The following is a 19,262-nucleotide window of genomic DNA, read 5'->3' as shown; positions in this document are numbered from 1 at the left end:
ACAAATGAATTGTTTCCATTATTCAGACCGCCCTTCGGGCTTCCATTTACATGTAGGCTTAGCTAGCATCTCCGCTCTACCCAGTCGTAAATCCGTCTGGAGGCCCAAAACATCGCTCGTTGCTGGAATTATGGGACGTGAAGCCTGAGAGGTTAAAACAGAATTCCAAGGCACCAGTGACTGGGAATAGAAAGCAACCCCATTCTGTTGAGGTACCGGCTGCTGAACCTCACTGCTTTGCCATTTTGTTGGGCAAGGTTTGTACTCAGGGCCATGACACTTGGGGGGGGGTCTTTGTTGCCATGGAAACTCTGGAGGCCCAATCCAATGCCTTGGAGTCTCTACGGTTCCCCTGCCTGGGTCATTTGGTCAGTCAGTATTTATTGAGCACTCACTGTGTGCAGAGCATGGTAATAAGCACTTGGGAGAGTACAGTATAACAGTAATCAGACACATTTCCTGCCCACAACAAGCTTACGGTCTAGAGGGTGAGACATTCTGTGCAGGCCTCTGAGGTGGACCTCTTCGAACTGGAAACAATTTAGCAATCCCAAATCCCACTTATCTGGAAGGATCATCACAAGGTGGAGTAGTTAGGTACGCCAAGTTCAGCATGTGTAGGTGGAACTGCCAGTCCCTTCCCTTGTCTCATGGATCTAAAACTCTGTTTTAGGGAATAAGGGCAAGAGAGAAAAACCATATCAGTCTTTTCCAAAAGCTCTAAATTATACCCACGTCGAAGAGCAACAGTCTGAATCTTATAATCCTGCAGCAAACAGCTAGAAATGCGTGAATAGGTAGGGAATGTAAATTGATATGGTTGAACTGGAATAAATAATAACAATAATAGTATTTGTTAAGCACTGGGGTAGATACAAGCTCATCAAGGTGGACACAGTCCCTGTCCCACATGCGGCTCCCGGTCTTAAAACCCCATTTTCCAAATGAGGTAACTGAGGCCCAGAGAAGTGAAGTGATTTGCCCAAGGTCACACAGCAGACAGATGGCGGAGCCAGGATGAGATCCCAGGTCCTTCTGACTCCGAGGCCCGTGCTCTATCCGGTAGGCAATGCCGAGGTGAAGGTTGGAAGAAAATTAATCGGGAGTAGCCTAAGACTCTTTTGTGAGTCATTCATTCATTCATTCAGTAGTATTTATTGAGTGCTTACTATGTGCAGAGCACTATACTAAGTGCTTGGAACGTACAATTTCGGCAACAGATAGAGACAATCCCTGCCCAATGATGAGCTTACAGTCTAATCAAATTGTACAGTCCAAGCGCTTAGTACAGTGTTCTGCACATAGTAAGCTCTCAATAAATGCTATTGAATGAATGAATGAATAATCGCTTCCGAGGCACGAGGCCCCGTCCAATTCCCATGTGTGTGTTGTCTGCCACCGCCAAGTACAGTCCTGTGCACACCGTGAGCACTTAAATGCTAGAATTACTACTGCACCCAAGATTTGAGGACTTTACCGGTAAGTTCTTATTCACGTTCCCATCCTTCTATTTTCTTCCTCTTCTTAGCTGCAGATTGCTTTGTGTGTTCCCCGTTGTAGATTGTAACACCTCTAGAACAGGAATCAGATCTTTTTCCTCTTTTGTATTTGTGGTAAGAAGTGATCGATAATATTGATTGTATGCAATTAAGTATTTAGACTCTAAGCTCGTTGTAGGCAGGGAATGTGTTATATTGTTGTGTTCTCCCAAGCACTTAGTACAGAGCCCTGCATATAGTGGGTGCTCAGTAAATATGATTAAGTACGTATAGGTGTTGAGAGTGGACGTAAAATCGAAAGGTCCCACGGTAGTGTGGTACCGCTGCTCACCCTCTATCTCCCCCAGCGCTTAGAACAGTGCTGTGCACATAGTAAGCGCTTAACAAATACCAACATTATTATTATTATTATTTCTGGAGCAGTTGCTTTTCTACAGATCCCCATCGCCTGACATTTTACTCCTTACCCTCTTCCCCTTCACGTCTCCCTAAATCCAGTTTAGATTTTAATGCTCATTGGGTCTAGATACAGAATAATAATAATCATGGTATTTGTTAAGCACTTACTACGTGTCAAGCACTGCTCTAAGCGCAGAACATTAGGTTCAATTTGCTGTTTGTCATCTGCTGCTTTTTCTTCCTTGATGATTTTTAATAAATTGATGTCTGTGGGTTTTGCTGGAAGAATGCCGTCTTGTGGAATAAGTTTAGCGGAAAATCGCTCTTACATTGAGGAGCTTCGAAAGCGATCTGTAAAATCTTTCTAGACGTCTCCCTCGGACGGCTGCAGGTGTCTAAGGCATCATTGTTTGTTTTTGCAGGCAAGTTAATGGGTTAAAATGGCAGTAGAAACAACCTCCTAGTTGGAAAAGTGCACTTAACCACTTCCTCGGGGCGTGTGGAATAAAGAATAAGGCAAAATAATTTACAGTCTTGTTTGCCTCTGAGGATAATGCAAAGCAGGGCTACCTAATGAAAGTATTTCGTGGAATTTTTCTTTGGCAGTTCAAGGTTCCTACTTATGCTGAGAGAGAGAAAAGCTAAGGAAATGGAAAAGTGGCTGTATTTCTTGTTGGCTATTTTCACCGATGTGGAGCATCAGGAAAACAATGACCATAATATCCTACTCGCCCTCTGCCTGGGTGAGGGCTGAGAAGCTTAAAGGGAGGAAAAGAAATCGGGAAATATTATGTGATTCTGACCCTAAAAGAATGCACTGACACAGAGACACAGGGTTCGTCGGTTTCCCACGTAACATTCGTTAAGTAACTCTATCCGAGGTTTGATTCCCGAAAACGATCTAATTGACTTTGGACTTAGTTGTACAAAACTGTCTTTAATGTATGGAGTATCTGCCTGGGAATCTTACTTCCGGGGCACCTCTGAATAAGCTAAGCTGTCAATTATCAAATGATACTCACGGAAAGGCTGTTCCGACTACAAATTTCAGAAGTTGGTGGTGCTCTTTGGTATACGGATTTCCATTATTGATGCCTGTCTGGAAGCAGGGGAAGCATATAAAAAAATGTAGTTACTTTCACACTCTAGGACTTAGTTTATTACCTGAGTTCTTCCAATTTCTCTTGCTCTATCATTGCTCAAATCCAGGTTTGTACTTTTTGTATTTGCAACGGAAAGTCGTAGGTTCAAAAGGCTTTTCTGGACCCCGACCACCCTGAGCAGGGTACTTGGTGATGGTGGAATATTGCAAAAAGCTGATTTTTAACAAGAATGTAATGAAATATTTAAGAAAAATAAATCTAGCAGAACTGAAATCTGAAGTTGCCCATATATTCTTATTTAGAGGTATCCATCAGTACAGCAGGCAACTTGAACGGCTCCCATACTGGAAAATTTAATGTACCACTCAATTACTATTCTTTAGCCCAATTTAAAATAATAGATTGGGAGTAAGGTCTTAATGCAGTGTAACCTTTGGAACATTAGAAATAACCTCTTTCTCTTTCTGAAATCATTGTATAGTAACTGTATCGGTTATATCACACCGCGTGAGTAGATTTTTAATGGCATTTGAAACTTTTTATTTGACGTGAATATACCTATTTCTACTTCCCAATGCAGTCCAAGCACAATCCTTAAAATACTTAGGCGCTCATGTAGGATAATAGGTGTTCCTAGCGTTTCATGTTTTCTTGGGGCCTCGGGCTAAGATTCTAGAACGGATCCCCGTCCCAGAGAATATATTTTTGCCCTTTGACCATGACCCTTTTGAACAAAAAGGATCTATAGATAGTAAACATAAAATTCCAAGGGTGCTAATGACCTGGTTTTTTCAGTTTGTATTTAGACTAGATGTTCTAAAAAAAATCTACCCATTTATTCAAGAATTAACGTTTGAAAAGAGAAAATTCAGACTGAATTGGAATTATAGGAGATATGACTTCATTTTTTATTATTTTTTTTACCACTGTAATAATTGTGGGTTTTGTTAAGTGCCAAGATCTGTGTTATGCTCTGGGGTAGATGTTTGTTTGTGTTGCTGTCTATCTCCCCCATTCTACACTGTGAGCTCATGGTGGGCAGGGATTTTCACTCGTAATTATTGTATTGTATTGTCCCAAGCGCTTAGTACAGTGCTCTGCACACAGTAAGCTCTTAATAAATACGATTGAATGCATGAATGCAAGCTAATCAGGTCGCACAAGGGGCTCCCAGTCTAGGAGAAGCAGTGTGACTCAGTGGAAAGAGCCCGGGCTTGGGAGTCAGAGGTCATGTGTTTGAATCCCGGCTCTGCCATTTGTCAGCTGTGTGACTGTGGGCAAGTCACTTCACTTCTCTGTGCCTCAGTTACCTCATCTGTAAAACGGGGATTAACTGTGAACCTCACGTGGGACAACCTGATGACCCTGTATCTCCCCCAGCGCTTAGAACAGTGCTCTGCCCAGAGTAAGCGCTTAACAAATACAAACATTATTATTATTACGTAGGAGGAAGAACTGTTATTGAAGCCCCATTTTGCAGATGAGGGAACTGAGTCACAGAAGTGAAATGACTTACCTCCAAATTACATGGTAGGTAAGGTCCTGTGTCTCCCAGGTCCAGGCTCTTTCCCGTAGGCCGTGCTGCTTTTCCCTTTCTCCCGTAGTTAACATTTTCAACTTGGCCCTTTTTTGTTTTCATCCACAGAGAATGCAAGGAAGCATCACGTCATATTCAGTTCTTAGAACCACTCAGGGATACAGAGTACCGTACGGTCATGTCTGTTTACGATCAAACTCTCATTTACCAGAAAGCCATGGCCAAAGCAAAGCTCTCCAAAGCAACCCAGCCACCAAAATGTGCCCCTGAGTTTTATTGATATTACCGAATGAAAGCTTCGAGCTCGGCTTAAAGCCCGCTGCAGAAAAACCCGAATGATTCCAAGAAAAACCTGAATGATTCCATCTCAGATGGTAAATCAGGTTAGCTGTGTTTCTAAGTATCTGCTTGGAAATTATCGTATGTTTACTCATGACCTTTTTGCTGATTAGACTGTAAGCCCGTCGATGGGCAGTGATTGTCTCTATCTGTTGCCCAATTGTACATTCCAAGCTCTTAGTACAGTGCTCTGCACATCGTAAGCACTCAATACTAATGAATGAATGATTGACCTTTGTTCGGGAATTAATTCTCCTTTGCAAACAACTGAATATATATCCTTTGATCCATTTGGGAGGGTACGGGGGGTTGCCCAAATCAGCGTGGCTTAGCGGATAGAGCCCGGCTTGGGAGTCAGAAGTCATGGGTTCTAATCTCGGCTCCGCCACCTGTCAGCTCCGTGACTTTGGGCAAGTCACTTCACTTCTCTGGGCCTCAGCTGCCTCATCTGTAAAATGGGTGTTATGACTGTGAGCCCCACGTGGGACAACCTGATTACCTTGTATCTACCCCAGTGCTTAGAACAGTGCTCGGCACATAGTAAGCACTCAAATACCATCATTATTATTAAGGGTCATTGCGGTTTAGAGTTAAGGAGTTTTTGTGTGATGTTGAGTCGAAACCAACTAGGACCCTCTACCCACTCACATCTTGAAACATTAACTACTTGTAGCAGGGAACCTGCCTAACAACTCTGTAATCTTGTACTCTCCCAAGCATTTAATACAGTGCTCTGCACACAGTAAACACTCAATAAATCCATTGATTGATTGATAAGCATGTACTATGTGCCTAGCACTGTAATAAGTACTGATGTAGATAAAAGATAATCAGGTCAGACACAATTCCTGTGGGACTGTCACTGGAAGAGGGAGGGTGAACAGGTAGTGAATCCCCATTTTACTGATGAATCGAATCATCGTCGTCATCATCAGTGGTACTTATTGAGCGTTTACTGTGTGCAGAGCACTCTAGTAAGCGCCTGGGAGAGTACAGTATAACAGAGTTGGTAGACATGTTCCCTGCCCACAATGAGGTTACGGCCTAGATGGAGAGACATACATTAATGTAAATACTTTATAATATATGAAAAGTGGAATAGAGCCAATTCTCAGGGCATGAAAATCTGTCTGGTACAGAACTTCCTTTTTTGGAAACGTAAGCTACAGTTGTCCCTTTAACTCCTTTTTTTCTTCTTTCTTTATAGGTTCCTGTGGCTAGAGCAAGTATACTCTGGCTAATTGGAGAGAACTGCGAGCGAGTCCCCAAGATTGCCCCTGATGTCTTGAGGAAGTTGGCTAAGAGTTTCACCAGTGAGGATGACCTGGTGAAATTGCAGATTTTAAACCTGGGAGCCAAACTGTACTTAACCAACTCCAAACAGGTAAAAGCTTAGTAACTCTCCTTCTGAAACTTTAATCCTCTCTATAGTCCAAGTATTGTCCCTCACAGATTGACTGTTTCTTCAAACTCTAGAGCAGGAGACTTGGAGAGACCAGGCCTGAGACCCTGAAGAGCTGGCTTTGAATAGGGGAAGGGACTGTGATCAGTCAGATAGGGGAAAGATATTCCAAGCCACAGGAACAGCGTGAGTGAGGGGATAAGGGTGGGAGAGTCAGAAGCAAGTGTGCTCCTAGAGGAGCAGAGAACTGGTAGAGTCAGTAGGGTCAGGAAGAGGGACCGATCAATAGATCGAGACTTTAATAATAATAACAATAATTATGATATTTGTTAAGGGCTTACTAAGCGCTGGGGTAGATACAGGGTCATCAGGTTGTCCTGCATGAGGCTCACATTCTCAATCCCCATTTTCCAGATGAGGGAACTGAGGCCCAGATTAGTTAAGAGGCTTGCTCAAAGTCACCCAACAGACAAGTGGCAGAGCTGGGATTAGAACCCACATCCTTTGGCTCCCAAGCCTGTGCTCTTTCCATGAAGCCACTCTGCTTTGGAAATTGCATAGTAAATTTAGGTCCTTGAGCAGTTCATCAAGATTGTGAGGGTGTTGCACCATGTTTTAGAGGACTGATTCTGAAGCAGGGGTGCCCTGGTGGATCCAATCCCCATCATTAGTGGGCCATAGCAATGGGGCGTAAAACACCTACTTAGACCAGAGAGTCTTTCTCGGAGGGCCAGAGCAGATGCTCTCCTCTCCCTCTCTGACACCAGGAGGAAGCAGCTAATCTGCGGATTTAAGAAATAGGAGTGACATGAAGACAAAATTAACAAATAAAATGAAAAGCTCCTTTTGGTCATAGTCCTTCAGAGGTGGATGAAGCCTTATCAATTCAGATGAGTCAAGGATGTCCCACCTTTTTGGAGAATAATCGTTAGCAAGCCTTGTAATCAGACCTGCTTCATTTCATTTCTGAGACCAAAATGCAGGAAATGGGGCCCAGGATGAGAAGCAGAATATTTTGAATGATCAACAACTGCTCTCACCAACCCCTGAAAATGGAGGGTGACTTTCTTCAGTCAGTTGATTCTACGTGACCATGGTTCAGATTAAATCCATGTGGATTTTTCTCTGTTAGCTATTATATTATTCAGTCGTATATATTGAGTACTTACGGTGTGCAGGGCACTGTCCAGTTCGGTAACAGTTAAACACTTACTGCAAGCTAAGCTCTGTGCTAAGTGCTGGAGTAGATAGAAACGTAAACTGCGGACAGAAGCCCTATCCCGCATGTGGTTCACGGTCAAGGGGGGCTAGACAAAGACAGCAGACGATGGCACCAAGCAAGCATCAGAGTCAGTAAACCAAGACTTTAATAGCAAGACAAGTAGAATAGATCTTGAAAGGAGGAGGCCTCGGACTCATTGTTCCAGGTAAATAGTCTGGTTACGAATGCTCAGGTGAAGCAGGAGAAGATGGTGCTCCTTAACACCTTCCACGGTATTCTTGTTTTCTTCCCATTGTTCATTTAAAAAAAAAAATTGGGATTTCTGTATAATTATGATAAATCTCTCAGTACCGTAACCTTTTTTCAGGTTTATGGATTTTCATTTTCCCTTGGAGTTTGTTTGGAGTTACTATTGCCTCGCCCCTTATTTTACTAGTTAGTTGGAATACATTAGGTAGACATTATGCCCTCATGTCCATGTTGTAAAATCGTACTATTTTTTTCCCATCTACCATGGCTCTTCTAAAGATTCTCCTTATGCCTTTTCTGTTATGATTTTGTACCCCTAAAGAGCCAAGATTCCATCACTGAACGTAAATGGCAAATTTCACCTTGAAATTATCTTTATTTAAAAAAAAGTGGGTTTTTTGGTTAATGTCCAGGAAAGACAATTTGCTGTGTGAAATGCTTCATGTCTGGTATTGTTTGGGGGGCAGTTAGCATACTGATGTTAAAATGGGCTTTGGGGGGTTAAAAAAAATGTAATAGAAATGGAGAGTTTAACTTGTGCAGTACCACCATGGTTTTTGATGCATCAGCACTCAATAAATAGGATTGATGGATGGCTTGATCGTGGCACTTCTAACATACAGAGAAAGGGCTAGGAAAACGGTACGCTCTTTTTTTTAAAAAAAGAGTGTACGCTGCTAGGTTTCAAAAAGTCGAGATGCCAGATTTCAAACAGGTTTTATACAAATTCCATTTGGGGATAGCAGTGAAGCAATACAGGAGTTCATGGACAGCAAGGGATCTCACTGTGGCTTGGAGATTGCTAGATTGCCTACATTTTTGTAAGACTTCCTATAGCACCTACACTATTGGTTTCTTTTTGAAAGAGGGAGGCAATGTGGTCTAGGGGAAAGAGCTTGGTCCTGGGAGTGAATCAGTCAGTCATTTATTGAGCACCTACTGTGTGCAGAGCACTGTACTAAGCATTTGGGAGACTGTAGTATAACAGTATAACAGGCACATTTCCTGCCCACAGAAAGCTTACAAACTAGAGACAGGACCAGGTTGTAGTTCTGGGTCCGCCACCGAACTTCTTTGGGCATCAGCTTTCTCCCGCTTAAATTGTGAATCCCGTGTGTGACACGGACTGTTTTTGATATGACTACTTGGTACTGGTTCCCGTGCTTAACCCCAGCCTTGGTATTCTATTATTCAGTTTATATTCCATCACAAAAGAATGTAATTTAGGAAATAGTACAAACTTGGATGAACCCCAAAAGGGAGGTGTTAAATTACCAAGTTGGGGGAGAGTAGATAATTTTTTCAATTCTAAAATTAGCTTATGTATTAAATATCCATTCACTTGTGCACCTAGGTAGGAAAACTGCACTTTTTTCAATGAACGTAATATTGCTTTTGAACTATCTGCGTTATTTTAATTCCCAGTCTAAATTATCAATCAATCATATTTATTGAGCATTTACTGTGGAGAGCATTGTACTAAGCACTTGGGAGAGTACAGTATAACAGAGATGGTAGACACGTTCCCTGAAGCAGAAATGTGGTATTTATAAAGGCACTTATATCTCATGTTTAGAATATTCAACTCTTAGAGTTGTCATAAGTGCATATTTAAACAAGCTTATCGACAGTGTTAGTTACTGACCTTATTGACCACCTCTGTTTTCGAGGCACCTGTTCTCTGGAACGAAATTCAGTGTAGCAGTGTTAAGCCTCTAAATTCTTCTCTACATTCACATTAATAAAACTAAGTTAAATGGCAAAAGGAAATTTATGACTTCACCTAGATTGTTCTCATCATCAAAATAAATTATTTTGGCAGAGTGGGTCTGTCTTTCAGTTCATATGAAATTCTCTGATTTAAGTGGGGGCTTTTACTAACTGCCTAACTGATTTTGCCCCGTGTTTTTACAGATCTTTATACAGTACACAAAGTAAATAACTTTGGGTTTACAGTACGTGGCGATTAAATAAAAGCTGTGCATTTTTCAGTAGATTAATCATGGCCTAAAATTGAAGCATCCTAATTCATCCTGTTTGGTTAAAATTTAATTTGGGTTTATTATTAAAATTATCTCAATGCATGTTAATGTAGAATACTCAGCAATTGAATTAAGAAATCTTATTATGGTGGAAAAGCTGCTATAATACAAGTTGTTCCTTTACATAAATAAATAAATGACCAGTATTACTAGAGACTCTAAGCAGAGGGGGGGAAAAAATGGAAGAAGTCTTTTATCCTAGTTTTTAGAGGGCATCAGCAGCTTGCTTTTATGAAAAAGTAACAGCTAAATGCACTGCAAATAATTTGCAGTAATCCAGTTCAGTGATTCATGTGTCTGCTTTAATGGGTCATAATTCAGGATAAAGTAACTGAGTGCAGTCAGAGTGCAGACACTGCTTATGCCAGGGACAGTATCTCTTCATAAAACACACCTCAGCAGAAGCAGTTTGCCAGCCCCCTAATACCCTCTGATGTTTTGATGTCCTGCATATTTTTCCGATTAAGTTTTGAGTGCCATGTTTTTAGTTGTATTTCCACATTCATTATCCTCACGTAGACCCTTCAGCGGGTTTGCCATATATGATTATTTTTTTAATGATGCCTTTCTTTCCACTTCAGCAGTTTAATAATCTAGCACATGGCTGCTTCTCAGTACTCAGCATTCACCTCCCCAATACAGAAGAGGACATGTGCTTTGGCTTCAAAATTCCATTTGCAGCTTTAGAAATGCATATTCCCTATGGAACAACATTTGTTTGACATAGCCATTCATTTTTATTACCTCTTTAAATATGTTTATCCAGAGTTATCAATAATCATAAATAACCGTATTCTCTGCTTGTTCTGGTTTTTTTTTTCCAACAGACAAAATTGCTTACCCAGTACATATTAAATCTCGGCAAGTATGATCAAAACTACGACATCAGAGACCGTACAAGATTTATTAGGCAGCTTATTGTTCCGAATGAGAAGAGTGGCGCCTTAAGCAAATATGCCAAAAAAATATTTCTGGCACAAAAACCTGCCCCGTTGCTTGAGTCTCCTTTCAGAGGTAGGGTCACCAAACAGTCATCTGCTACAGTGTCTATTACAAAAAGGAGTGTGGGGATGTATTTTATTTCGAGGCACTTAAAATAGTCATTTAGCGAATCTGTGTGAGCAATACACAAGTGTTTTAAGAATAATATGCTTTCTACTCACTCATTTACTTTGAGCATTCCTGGTTTTATAGCTACACCATTTAAGTTGGTATTTTACACCCGTCTTATTTCCCAGATAATCATGAGCGTGGTGATTTGATTTTTATTCATGTTGGTTTTGAATTTGGTTTGAACAATAGTAGAAGCACTTTGTTCCCAGGAAGTAGAAACTTCACTTCTGTTTAAACAGACAGCTGTATCTCTTAAGGAACATGGTGTATCTTAATAGCAAGTTGTTATTGATTAGGTATTAATGTTCCCAGTAAGAATTATTGCCTTTAAGAAATAGCCTCTTCAGAGTTGATTTTATCTTTCAGAGAAGTCGACTAGCATTTTCTTAGGATTTTTTCCAAGGAAACAATTCAGTTTTATGCCCTTTAAAAAAAATGCTTATTCCATTTGTACACAGATTTTTTTGCTACTTTAATTTCTAAGCGGTGGAAACGGTCGAAGCAGTAAAACAGTAAAAGCAGCTCGGTTTGGTGAAGAAAAACTATTAAAATTCTGGATGTGTTTGTGCCAAGACATGTATATGGATTGTTTAACTGTGCTGTCATTCTTAATATTCACAGTAAAGTAATTTTTAGAGAAGCTACATTTCAGAGCAACACCTCTAAACACACTGACTGATTAGCTTTTTTATTGACCATTATGGGGGAGATTATTGTAATCTACAGACTGAAATCAGTTTTTTGACCTATGAAGAGCTTCCTAGTTTATATTTATTTCATGACATTTGAGGTAATCTGCCAATTACCTTTAGACCTGATTAAGATTAGGCTTTGCTGTATAGAGCACGGGGGTTGACAGCGTATTTTCTTCTGGTTTTAATAGATAGGGATCATTTCCAGCTTGGCACCTTGTCCCACACTCTGAACACCAAAGCCACCGGGTACCTGCAGTTGTCTAATTGGCCAGAAGTGGCCCCTGACCCGTCGGTCCGGAACGTGGAAGTAACGGCATCGGTAGGTTGGCCTTTCCCCAGAGTAAGTCCGTTCGAGGAACCAGGGATGCGCGGAAAGCCGCCGTTGGGTAGAAAACATCTTTCTTCCACCGGAAGTTTTACTTTCATTTCTGGGCACGTACACAATCGAGTATCCCGGAGTTTCCTGGCCACTGCAGGACCGACGGGATCTGGGCATTGTCGTCGTACTCTACGTGAGATATTCCTGTCCTTCAAGGAAATGAGGATCGAGCTTCGGTCGAAGTCCCTATGCCGAAAGAGTGTCGAAGCACATACAAGTGTGTCGTCGGTTCCCACGATGGCAACCACGGTCCATTTGAACTTAGCAATAATAATGATGGTATAAGTTAAGCACTTACTATGTGCCAGACCCTGTTCTAAGCGCTGGGGTAGATACAGGGTAATCAGGTTATCCCACGTAGGGCTCACGGTCGTAATCCCCATTTTACAGATGGGGTAACTGAGACACAGAGAAGTTAAGTGGCACGTCCAAAGTCCCACACCTGCTAAGTGGCAGTGCCGGGATTAGAACCCAAGACCTCTGACTCCAAAGTCCGGGATCTTTCCACTAAGCCACACTGAACTTCCTTTACTGGTTTGTTGGCTGTACCTCAACATTTTTCTCCCAGGTCATGAGTTGTTTTCTCCAAGCATGAATTCATTCGGGCTTGCTTCCTTCCAGTTTTTTTTTTTTTTTTCATTTTTCATGGTCTCAAAATGCATACAACTCGATGTAAAAGAATGTGCCAGCGGTCGAGAGACAGAGTGGCACATCAGGGCTGAAGATCGAGGCTCCCACATGGCAGCAGCGGCCATTTTTCCAAGGTTGCTCAGTGGAGGGAAAAGGAGGCAGCTTTCCCAGTTTATTCCCAGTTTGTCATGCCAACCTGCCAGCTTTCCTTATCCCCTGCGGTCACTTTGCCTTCTCCCAGTCCCCTCCTCACCGGGTGTAAATGGTGGGAGCCAAGGGATTCTCCCCCAAACCGTTACCTACCCACTACCACGAGAAAGCTCTGCCCGAACCCCAATCCTATGATGAGTAATTGTCAGTGAACCCGATCAAGGAAGAAGGGGATTAAGATTCCTTTCAAAAGACTCAGCAAAGGCAACAGCCTACAAATATGAACACACATTTTTCTGTATTTCACGTTGTGGCATAAAAACATTTCCATCTCTACGTGGTCACTTTTTTAATCTCGTTTGCTTTTTCAGGCCTAGAGAAGGAGTGGTCAGTAAAAGCAAAGGGTCGAGGTTTTGCCCCACTGAAGTTCTATTTGATTTCTAATATCAGAATAATGTCGTTGGAAAAAAACTGAGGTTTTCTGTCTATCACTGAAGATTGATCATATAAGACCCACCTTCTAGGTGGATTAGGTGGTTTCTGCTTTAAAAGGAATAGGAACTCTTACAATCTGGTTACTCGTATGTTCTTAGAAGAACATTTGGTGGCTTTAAATTAGCTGCTCTTCAATATAATGCTTGGCTAGAAGTTGGCGCAATTGATGTTATCAACTTATCACGAGAAGCAGCATGTAGAAAGCATCAACAATGACATCTTTGATCCAAAGGACAACTATATAGAAGCACTACTAATAACAGTTGTGGTAATTATTAAGGATTTGCTAGGTGCCAGCTGCTAAGCGCTGGGATAGATGCAAGATAATTGGGTTGGACCCAGTCCCATAGAAGACTCACAGTTTGTACCCTGATTTTACAGACGAGGTAACCGAGGCACAGAGGAGTGAAGTGATTTGCCCAAGATCACACAGCAAATGAGTGGAGGAGCCAGGATTAGAACTCAGTTCCTCTGGCTCCTAGGCCCGTCCCCTTTCCACTAGGTCACTCTTAAAGTGTTATCGGACAGCCACTGCAATTTAAATGACTGCTGGGGCACCTGTATGCGTTCGAAAGAGACTGTGAACCTCATTTCTCTACCTTTCCCAAGATGGTGATGAATATTACAACCCAGTGGGTCTTTCCACACCCAGTGTGCAGGAAGTGTCCCTCTTTTAATGATGGGGATGCTCTGTGCAAATCCAGTCACTATTTATAACTCTGCACCTGTTTCAAAACCTCAGTGATATTTCAATTCACATTGTAATAACCACCCTTTGTCCATTAGCCAGCAAGAGCAGGATCTCGCTGTTATGCTTCTGTAATTCAGACTCCTGGCTTCTGTGGTAAATAACTTCCTCACACTGCTAGGCCCTGCTTTTTTATGGTATTAAGTGCTTACTCTGTGCCAGGCACTGTACTAAACGCTGGGGTAGATAGAAGCTCATCAGGTTGGACACAGTCCCTGTCCCACGCGGACTCACAGTCTTAATCCCCATTTTATAGATGAGGTAAGTAATTTACCTAATTTAAAGCCAGCAAAGAGCTCTTCTAAGGACATATGAGTAACCAGATCGTAAGAGTTCCTATTGCTTTTAAAGCAGAAACCACCTAATCCACCTAGAAGGTGGGTCTTATATGATCAATCTTCAGTGATAGAAAACCTCTGTTTTTTCCAACAGCATTATTCTGATATTAGAAATCAAAGAGAACCCCAGTGGGGCAAAACCTCTGTGTTTCTCTGAGGCACAGAGAAATAAATGACTTACCCAAGGTCCCACAGCAGACAAGTGGTTGGAGTCAGGATTAGAACGCAGGTCCTGCTAACTCCCAGGCCCGTGCTCTATCCATTAGACCACGGTGTTTCTTGCTTGCCGTAAAATGGTTGTTCGAATAATCTGTTTTCCTCCCTCTAATTCCTTTCCAACAGAGTGACCCTGATTCCCATAGAATGGACTTGTTGCCGATTAAACCGATGGTTTTCCGGAGCCTCTGCAGTGGCAACCTGTTTATTTCCATTTGGAATATGAAAATTAGATTTTCCTGCGGGAGACTAGAAACAAAATGCAGAATAATTTTGTATACTATTTCGTTGGTACTCTACCAAGTGCTTAGTTTAGAGTTCTGCATACATTCAATAAATATGATTGGTTTGGAATTCAGTGCAGTTTGATATCAGACCTGCTGAAATCTTAGTTTTTAAAAAGGAAAAACGTATGGTATAGAAAGTTATAAATTTAACTTTAATCAAATGCAGTCAGCCATTTTGAAAGTTATATTTGCACTAAAGAACCACTCTGTTTCGCAGAAATCCACATCAATTTACCATATGTAAATAGAACCCAGAATTCTCAGAAACAGATTTTTCGGGTCAGAGATCTACTGCGGTGGATGGCTTTTTGAGATTCTTTTTCTAAACTAGATGACAAGTGTCAGAAGTCATCACATAACCCAGTTCATTTTCTAGAAAAATGTGATTAGCATTGTGAACTCAAAGTACTAGAGTCCAGAAGTGGTGGGTTTCAAATGACCCAGATGAGGATTATGTGATGTTTTTTCATTGATGGCTAATAAGACTAGCTTGGCCTTCTGGGCTCCGGTATTGCTTCCTATATCAATTTCCTGGCCTTTGCAGGTCTCTTACACTCACGTTACTTACCTCATTTTATTTGTAAAGCAGAATTAGCATCTGCTGACAAAGTCTTATGCAGGAATGTTGTAAAGTGACTGCAACCAGGCAAATAAAATATTTTGAGCTAGTCGCCTAAGCATTTCTAGTCACCGGAAATTCAAGTTGTACAAATATTTTGAAATTCAAAAGTTTATGGAGTTGGTTTTGCTCTCTGGGCTTTTGACCATAATTTTTTTTTTCTTGAAATTTTTTCAAAGAGGAATATGTTAAAAGAGAATCAAAAATTATACAAACAGGTTGTGCGTGTCTGAATATTACCAAAAGAATGACCGTGGGCAAGCCACTCAGCTCCTCTGTGCCTCAGTTACCTCATCTGTAAAGGGGGGAGTAAGACAGTGAGCCCCATGTGGGATGGGGAATGTGTCCAACCTGGTTTGCTTCTGTCTGTCCCAGTGCTTAGTACAGTGCCTGGCATGTAATAAGCGCTTAATAAATACCACAGTTAATTAGGGAAAGTGATGATATGTTTTACGTTTAATACAACCCCCGCCGATTGTTCCGGACCTTTAACTCTCTCCTTAGGCCCCCTGTTCCTCCCCCTCCCCCATCTCTCACCCCCAATGATCTGGCCACCTATTTCCTCACGAAAATCAACACGATCAGGTCTGAGCTCCCCAAAGTCACCCCTCCGCCTCTCCCCTCCCCCCCACCAATCCCCTCCCGTACTTTCCCATCCTTCCCTGCAGTATCCTCAGAGGAGATCTCCTCCCTCCTCGCAAGTGCCACCCCCTCCACCTGCGCCTCGGACCCCATTCCCTCTCACCTTCTTAAAACCATCGCCCCTGCCCTCCTACCTTCCTTAACTTCTATTTTTAACCACTCAATCTCCAAGGGCTCCTTCCCCTCTGCCTTCAAACACGCCCACGTCTCCCCCATCCTAAAAAAACCCGCTCTTGACCCCACTTCCCCCTCCAGTTATCGCCCTATCTCCCTACTACCCTTCCTTTCCAAAATCCTAGAACGAGTCGTCTACAATCGATGCTTAGAATTCCTTAACTCCCATTCTCTCCTAGACCCCCTCCAATCTGGCTTCCGTCCCCTCCACTCTACCGAGACTGCCCTCTCTAAGGTCACCCGTGACCTCCTTCTTGCCAAATCCAATGGCTCCTACTCCATTCTGATCCTCCTTGACCTCTCTGCTGCCTTTGACACTGTCGGCCGTCCCCTCCTCCTCCGTACCTTATCTCACCTCGGCTTCACGGACTCTGTCCTCTCCCGGTTCTCCTCTTACCTCTCTGGCCGGTCATTCTCCGTCTCCTTCGCTGGAGCCTCCTCCCCCTCCCATCCTTTAACTGTTGGAGTTCCTCAAGGGTCAGTTCTTGGCCCTCTTCTGTTCTCCATTTACACTCGCTCCCTCGGTGAACTCATCCGCTCTCACGGCTTTGACTACCATCTCTACGCAGATGACACGCAGATCTACATCTCTGCCCCTGTCCTCTCCCCCTCCCTTCAGGCTCGCATCTCCTCCTGCCTCCGGGACGTCTCCACCTGGATGTCGGCCCGCCACCTAAAACTCAACATGAGCAAGACTGAGCTCCTCATCTTCCCTCCCAAACCCGGTCCTCTCCCAGACTTCTCTATCACCGTGGATGGCACGACCATCCTTCCCGTCTCTCGGGCCCGCGATCTTGGTGTCATCCTCGACTCGTCTCTCTCGTTCACCCCACACATCCTATCCGTTACCGAGACCTGCCGGTTTCACCTCTACAATATCGCCAAGATCCGCCCTTTCCTCTCCACCCAAACGGCTACCTTACTGTTACGGGCTCTCGTTATATCCCGGCTAGACTACTGTGTCAGCCTTCTCTCTGACCTCCCTTCCTCCTCTCTCGCCCCGCTCCGGTCTATTCTTCACTCCGCTGCCCGGCTCATCTTCCCGCAGAAACGATCTGGGCATGTCACTCCCCTTCTTAAACATCTCCGGTGGTTGCCTATCGACCTCTGCTCCAAACAAAAACTCCTCACTCTAGGCTTCAAGGCTCTCCATCACCTTGCCCCTTCCTACCTCTCCTCCCTTCTCTCTTTCTACCGCCCACCCCGCACGCTCCGCTTCTCTGCCGCCCACCTCCTTGCCGTCCCTCGGTCTCGCCTATCCCGCCGTCAACCCCTGGGTCATGTTCTCCCGCGGTCCTGGAATGCCCTCCCTCCTCACCTCCGCCAAACTGATTCTCTTTCCCTCTTCAAAACCCTACTTAAAACTCACCTCCTCCAAGAGGCGTTCCCAGACTGAGCTCCTCTTCTCCCCCTACTCCCTCTGCCATCCCCCCTTTACCTCTCCACAGCTAAACCCTCTTTTTCCCCCTTTCCCTCTGCTCCTCCACCTCTCCCTTCCCATCCCCACAGCACCGTACTCGTCCGCTCAACTGTATATATTTTCGTTACCCTATTTATTTTGTTAATGAATTGTACATTGCCTCGATTCTATTTAGTTGCCATTGTTTTTACGAGATGTTCTTCCCCCTGACTCTATTTATTGCCATTGTTCTTGTCTGTCCGTCTCCCCCGATTAGACTGTAAGCCCGTCAAACGGCAGGGACTGTCTCTATCTGTTGCCGACTTGTTCATCCCAAGCGCTTAGTACAGTGCTCTGCACATAGTAAGCGCTCAATAAATACTATTGAATGAATCAGTTATTCATTTAGTTTCTGTCTTCTATCACTGCTGGCTTTTTCATTTCTCACTTTTTGTTTTAGGAGTGGGAAATGGCCAAAAATTAAACTTGTTAGATAAACTCTTTCAGAAGATAGGAACTGTGGTGCAGTATTCAAAAAAATGTAAATTTGTATGTTCTGTAAGCAAAATGATCAACTTTAGTGTTAACATTTAGGGGGCTCTTGCAGAATTGGAATGCTGCTGTTTGTCTTATTTAAAACATGGGAGCAATTTGGTGGAAAAGGATATGTGCAGAAAAGAAGTTATGTGTGAAATTATATTTCATTTTCAGTTATTCACTTGACATTTATTGAACGCCAATATTCGCTTTAACTCTCCATGGGATGCTATAGATGTGGCGTACACAGCTTAATCAGTCGTGCTTATTGAGCACTTTCTTTGTGCAGAGCACTGTACCAAGCACTTGGGAGAGTAAAATATAGCAGAATTGGCAGAAATCTTCCCTTCCCATAATGAATTTACAGTCTAGGCATAGTCCATATCTCCAGGGCATACCAAGTAGTCAAACAGATAAAGAAAGCCCGTCCTAAAATCAAAGCTGGAGTTGCAAGAGAGAAAGGAGGAGGGTGTAATCTAAGACCTTGATAGAAAGGACTACAGCTTGTCACAGCGTGACCTGATGAATAGAGCATGGATGTGGGAGGCAGAAGGACTTGGATTCTAATCCCAGCTCTGCCGCTTTCATGTTGTGTGACCTTGGACCAGTCACGTAACTTTTCTGTGCCTCAGTTACTTCTTCCGGAAAATGGGGATAAAGACTGTGAGCCCCATGTGGTTATCTTCTGTCTACCCTAGCACTTAACACAGTGCCCGGCACATTGCAGGAGCTTAACAAATACCATAAAAAAAAAAGACTGATGGGTTCCTTTAAGAGGTGGACCCAAAGTCATACTTTGAGTGATAATTTAATTGGCAGATCATAGTGTAGTATATAAGTATCTTGAGACTTCTCCTGAGTGTAAAGAAATAGATATCCTGTTAAATCATAAGAAAAGACATAAACGGGAAAGCATTGAAAATATTCAAGCATCGTAGTTGTGAGAATTGACTAAAGTCTTCATCAGGTAAATAGGATAAAAGCTATTAGCTAGTTCATTGAGGTTGGCAATATTCTGTAATTGGGGGTCAGTGAATTAATGGTATTT

The 19,262-nt window shown here is 42.8% G+C and overlaps 1 protein-coding gene across 2 annotated transcripts in view; it reads left to right on the top strand.

Annotated features, from left to right (window-relative positions):
- The window catches only part of AP3B1 (adaptor related protein complex 3 subunit beta 1), a 249,431-nt gene that overhangs the window by 136,215 nt on the left and 93,954 nt on the right, over nt 1-19,262 (top strand). For both annotated transcript variants that reach the window (XM_029079817.1, XM_029079872.2), the window contains exons 15-17: nt 6,085-6,261; nt 10,620-10,806; nt 11,789-11,919. In XM_029079817.1, the coding sequence (XP_028935650.1) occupies nt 6,085-6,261; nt 10,620-10,806; nt 11,789-11,919 (495 nt within the window). The remainder of the gene's footprint in view (nt 1-6,084; nt 6,262-10,619; nt 10,807-11,788; nt 11,920-19,262) is intronic.

This window comes from Ornithorhynchus anatinus, chromosome 1, assembly GCF_004115215.2.
Source record: "Ornithorhynchus anatinus isolate Pmale09 chromosome 1, mOrnAna1.pri.v4, whole genome shotgun sequence".
Taxonomy (NCBI): Eukaryota; Metazoa; Chordata; class Mammalia; order Monotremata; family Ornithorhynchidae; genus Ornithorhynchus; species Ornithorhynchus anatinus.
Note: the sequence above shows the minus strand (reverse complement) of the source record. Positions and strands in the feature narration are given on the sequence as shown.